The sequence below is a fragment of the Phoxinus phoxinus genome, assembly GCF_949152265.1.
Source record: "Phoxinus phoxinus genome assembly, chromosome: 9".
NCBI lineage: Eukaryota > Metazoa > Chordata > Actinopteri > Cypriniformes > Leuciscidae > Phoxinus > Phoxinus phoxinus.
Window position 1 is genome coordinate 22890612 of NC_136884.1, and position 6000 is coordinate 22896611.

At 48.7% G+C, this 6000-nt stretch overlaps 1 protein-coding gene across 1 annotated transcript; it reads right to left on the bottom strand.

Annotated features, from left to right (window-relative positions):
* Positions 1–912: 912 nt before the first annotated feature.
* LOC307004502 (uncharacterized protein) lies at positions 913–4328 on the bottom strand (the record flags this gene model as incomplete). The annotated part of the gene is made up of 2 exons (XM_079623822.1): positions 3217–4328; positions 913–1316 (listed from the first exon to the last, which is right to left on the bottom strand). The coding sequence occupies exons 1-2, from the start codon at positions 3524–3526 to the stop codon at positions 913–915; spliced, it is 714 nt and encodes a 237-aa protein (XP_079479948.1). The 5' UTR covers positions 3527–4328.
* Between the last annotated feature and the right edge of the window lie 1672 nt (positions 4329–6000).

Below are 6000 nucleotides of genomic sequence, written 5' to 3' on the forward strand. Positions count from 1 at the left end.
CCATAGAAGTAGAAACAATTATCTTTATTTAGTATAATTCATGCAGTTACCACACATGTCAGACTGGGTCAGGTTCTTGAAGTCCCAAACACAAATGCTAATCTGCCTGGGCGAACAACACCACGATGGAGCATGCTACACAGAAAACACTGCAGTAAATAAAGCCCTACCAAAGCTAACAACCACGCAATAAATATAATAAAAAGCTAGAGGACACACCTCACCCCCAGAGGGCACTGCACCCATTCACAATGCACGTGAACTTCACACTCAAGACGGCCTCAGACTACTACAGAAGAATTTAGTTCATCAGAACCCTCCCACCCCGTCATGAAATGGATATACTGCCAGATTTAAAATCACACACACACACACACACACACACACACACACACAAAGTTAAACACTTAACTCTCCCAGGATGCGAGACCCTCCCCCGGGGTCTAGGCTTTGGCGCTGGTTGGCAATGGGAGAAGGCAGACACCAGTCCAGCGCTTGTGAGGCCTCCGGAACTGTAGCGGAAACAGAGCACCCCTTACTGAGAAGCCGCGTCGCCCGCGCACTCCTATACCCACGTTAATCTACAGGTTAGCCCGCTACGCTATCTTCGCCGCCGGCAGCCCTAAATAGCATACGAACGGCACCCACCCCCCAACCTTGAGTGCAGCTCGGCGTTATAAACAACACACCGCTTCTCAGCCTCGCTCCCCTTCACTGAGCTCGTCTTTTTATTCTCACCCTCTCCTCCAAATTCACGCTCATCAGACATCAGGTGCGAACACTCACGTAACTCAACCCACTCTTCCACAAATCCCTCCCCCCCCACACACAGCAGTCATAACAATACATTTATCCAACGTCACTTCATTACACTCCCCCCACCCATAAGGCAGACTCGTCCTCGAGTCGAATTCAACACATTTCATAGTCCAAGGACCACACTGGTGCCCTCCTTAGTCGTCCCTGGCGTAAGTCTTTGGATAGCGATGCACCTTGCTGGGCCTCTCCGGTCATTGTAGAATGGCTAGTCATGGATGTTTGCATCTGCCCAGTGTGTGAAAATTCTTGACCACCTTGGTTCTGTGTGGCCGAAGCCGGCCGGTCTCTTTGCCCTTGTAATCCCACTAAGGCAGCACAGCTTCCTGGCACCTTGCTTGCTGCCCTTGTAGGTGTGACTGGGGGCACCGCAGATCTGGCCCCTGGCACTACCACCTCGCTCTCTCGACCCGCTGTAGAAGCCGAAGTCTGCAGCCAGGTCTCCTTAGGTGGGATGCCAGCTATCCGTGGGCTCTCTGCACCCTCTTGGTTGATAACCTCTGTTACAGAAGAAAGACATGGTTTAAGTCGGTTGAAGTGCACCACTATTTCTGTCCCTCCCTCAACTGGCACAAGTCTATACAGAACTTCGGTTATTCTCTCTGTGACTTTATAAGGCCCCTTAAACCTTCGTTGTAATTTTGGACAAAGCCCTCTCTTCCTAGCTTTCCCCCGAACCCACACCAATTCTCCTTCAGAATAGTATTGGAAATGTGCTCTGAAGTCAGATTCTCCCTTCTGTTTCACAGAGGCTCTTAGCTGATGGCCCCTTATCGCCTCTACCACTGTAGACAATGTCTCCAACAATCTAGACACATACTCTGAAGCGGAAGAGAATCTTTCCCCACCACCCAGGTTAAGCATAACATCCACCGTTCCATCCACTGTTCGCAGGACAAATTCCTTACCCAACAGGTAATGTTTAAAATGCTTGATGAACGTGACCATACTTAACAATTCCTTCTTGGTTGTGGCATATTTTCTTTCCTGCTTAGTAAGGGCTCTGCTAGCATATGCTATAACATGTTCACCCCCCCCCCCCCTCCTCTTCTTGTGACAACACAGCCCCAATACCTGCATCGCTAGCATCTGTATCTAAAACGAATGTTTTGGAGGGATCAGGATATATAAGAACAGGTGCTGACATTAAACTCAGCTTAAGCTGTTCAAAGGCTGTTTGGCATGCCTCTGTCCATTTAAAACGCCTGCCTTTCTCAGTGAGCTGGTGCAGGGGGCGAGCAATCTCAGCAAACCCCTTCACAAACCTCCGATAGTACGAGGCTAAACCCACAAAGCTCCTGACCTCTGTCTGATTTTTGGGCACCGGCCACTGACGCACAGCCTCCACTTTGGCGGGATCTGCTTTCACCCCCTTTGATGAAATGATATGTCCCAAACACTGCACCTGAGTGGCAAACAAGTTACACTTAGCGGGCTTGACTTTAAGGTTAGCCTGGCGTAGTTTTCTCAAAACTTCGTCCAGACGACCCAAATGTTCCTGAAATGTCCGTCCAAATATAATAATATCGTCCAAGTACACCAGACAGGTAGTCCACTGAAGATCTGCCAGCACCAGATCCATCAGTCGCTGAAATGTACTTGGACTATTGCAAAGACCAAAACTAAGGACATTAAATTCAAACAGACCTTGCCGAGTGATAAAAGCAGTCTTATATTTATCCTTAGGATCCAACTCCACCTGCCAGTAACCACTGGCTAAATCGAGAGTGGAGAACCAACAAGCCTTATTTAGACTATCAAGGGCATCATCGATCCGTGGCAACGGATACGCGTCCTTCCGGGTTACATCGTTTAACTTGCGATAATCCACGCAAAAACGGAGGCCGCCGTCACGCTTGCGTACCAAAACTACTGGTGCTGCCCATGGACTATGAGAAGGCTGAATTATGTTATTTGCCAACATTTGCTTTACATGGTCAGACACCTCATGTTGTAAATGGAGGGGAACACGACGGGGTGGTAACTTCACAGGCTTCGCATCCCCTGTATCGATCTGGTGCAGTGTTAGGTGAGTTCTCCCCAAATCCCCCTCCCCCTCACTAAACACAGACATATTTCTCCGTAAAAGCTCACGAATATCTGTTAAGTCAGATGGAGTAAAATTCTTCTGATGCAACCCAAAATGAGCAATAAGCTTATCAACAGACCAAGGCTCATTTGGGCCATCCTCATCCTCCCCCATGCCCAAATGTTCAGCCCTACAGCCCACCTCGATGTCAGTATGTAAAGTTCCCAACCTCATACCCCCCTTTAATGTAAGGGCATCTTTAGTTACATTAATCACTCGTACCGGCAGTCTACCCCTTTCCACTGTACAGACCACCCGAGCGATCATTACATCACATTGATTGGATAATGTGTCTGATGGTTCCAACATACCCTCACAATGGGCCACGAAGGAATTATCCACCTTTCCAGCAATGATTGCCTCACTACGTGGGGGAATTACAGTGTCTTCCAAGACGATCACAGTCCGGGGTTTATCAAGATCTGCCGGAATAATCAGGGGAAACATTTTACCCATTATTCGACACTCCTTCTTACCAAAGTCCATAACAACCCCATATTTACTCAAAAAGTCAAAACCCAAAAGAATATCCTGGGAAGGCACATCAGCTACCAAAAACTCCACAATTAATGCCAATGAATCAAACTGGCAGACGGTTTGCCATTTTCCCAAAATCCCCATCAACCCTCCATTGGCTGCAGACACCTCACCATGATGTCCAGACAGTTCTGTTCCCCCCTTAGTGATTTCAAGCCAAAGTTGTTTTGGTATGACTGATAATGTTGCCCCACTATCTACCAAGAGAAGGGAGTCTGACGCACCTATTTTGGCTCCAATGTATCCAGAGCCACCCTGGTTGCTTGCAGAGGCCGCATATGTACCAAATCGCCGGGGGGCAGGCAGCGGGCCTACAGTGCCTGCCCCCTGTAGTTTCCCTGCAAATATGGGCAATCTCTTTTGATGTGTCTTGTACACCCACACTCCCAACAACCACCCCCCGCCCCTCTGGCTCGATCTACAGACCCTTGGGAACCACTGTTCCTGGGCTCTCGTACAGGTTCCCTGGAAATTTGAGTGGGAGTGGGGTTTGCCATAGACTGTTGCATATTACTCACTGTTGTACGAAGAGATTTTACTTCCTGCCTCAACTCCTCCACCATTCCTAGCATCATTTGCATTTGTTCTTCACTTTTGGGTTTATTCTCAACCACTCCCCTTACTTTTGCATCAGGCATCAAACAGGTTTGCTCCATATTCCTAAGCAGCTCTAATTCAGAAGCAAGATCAATTGCATCTTCTAGGGTATTAGGTTTTGCTCTACGCAAGCTAATACGGAAGTCACCAGTTGCAAAATGTGTAAGAAACTGATCTCTTGCCAACATATCGCAAGTACAATTATCAGCTGTGGGGTAAGCTTTAGTAGCAAGACGCCGTAAAGCATTTCCGAATTCCCTTGCGGTCTCATTATGCATACGACGGCGGGCTGTAAATGTAGCTCTACTCCAGTCGCTACTGTCACAAGGCTCAAAACATCTAGCCATAGCGGCTTTCAGCAGCGCATAGTTTCCTTTAGCCTCACTGGACAAACCACTATAAATATCTCTTGCACGCCCAGAGAGTAGTAGAGACATAAATTTAAGTTTTAAGGGTTCATCCCAATTATTTACATCAGCAGCCAGTTCAAATTGCTCTGACCAATCAGACCACTCCCGGCCTACACCAGTAAACGTCTCGGGCATAAACACTGGCCTCACTGTAGCTCTTAATGGTCCCACCTCCCTTGCGCGGTCCACCTCAGGCCCAGCATTATCCTCCCCCTGTAACATTTTTGCAACAGTGTATAGGTTTTATAGGGTTCACAAAAATTAAGCAAGTCCCACCGCTGCCACCAGTGTAATAAACCTATTGGGGAGGTCAGATTGTTACAGCTAGAGGCCTCCACTCTACAAAGCAAACAGGACCATAGAAGTAGAAACAATTATCTTTATTTAGTATAATTCATGCAGTTACCACACATGTCAGACTGGGTCAGGTTCTTGAAGTCCCAAACACAAATGCTAATCTGCCTGGGCGAACAACACCACGATGGAGCATGCTACACAGAAAACACTGCAGTAAATAAAGCCCTACCAAAGCTAACAACCACGCAATAAATATAATAAAAAGCTAGAGGACACACCTCACCCCCAGAGGGCACTGCACCCATTCACAATGCACGTGAACTTCACACTCAAGACGGCCTCAGACTACTACAGAAGAATTTAGTTCATCAGAACCCTCCCACCCCGTCATGAAATGGATATACTGCCAGATTTAAAATCACACACACACACACACACACACACACACACACACAAAGTTAAACACTTAACTCTCCCAGGATGCGAGACCCTCCCCCGGGGTCTAGGCTTTGGCGCTGGTTGGCAATGGGAGAAGGCAGACACCAGTCCAGCGCTTGTGAGGCCTCCGGAACTGTAGCGGAAACAGAGCACCCCTTACTGAGAAGCCGCGTCGCCCGCGCACTCCTATACCCACGTTAATCTACAGGTTAGCCCGCTACGCTATCTTCGCCGCCGGCAGCCCTAAATAGCATACGAACGGCACCCACCCCCCAACCTTGAGTGCAGCTCGGCGTTATAAACAACACACCGCTTCTCAGCCTCGCTCCCCTTCACTGAGCTCGTCTTTTTATTCTCACCCTCTCCTCCAAATTCACGCTCATCAGACATCAGGTGCGAACACTCACGTAACTCAACCCACTCTTCCACAAATCCCTCCCCCCCCACACACGGCAGTCATAACAATACATTTATCCAACGTCACTTCATTACACTCCCCCCACCCATAAGGCAGACTCGTCCTCGAGTCGAATTCAACACATTTCATAGGACCACACTGGTGCCCTCCTTAGTCGTCCCTGGCGTAAGTCTTTGGATAGCGATGCACCTTGCTGGGCCTCTCCGGTCATTGTAGAATGGCTAGTCATGGATGTTTGCATCTGCCCAGTGTGTGAAAATTCTTGACCACCTTGGTTCTGTGTGGCCGAAGCCGGCCGGTCTCTTTGCCCTTGTAATCCCACTAAGGCAGCACAGCTTCCTGGCACCTTGCTTGCTGCCCTTGTAGGTGTGACTGGGGGCACCGCAGATCTGGCCCCT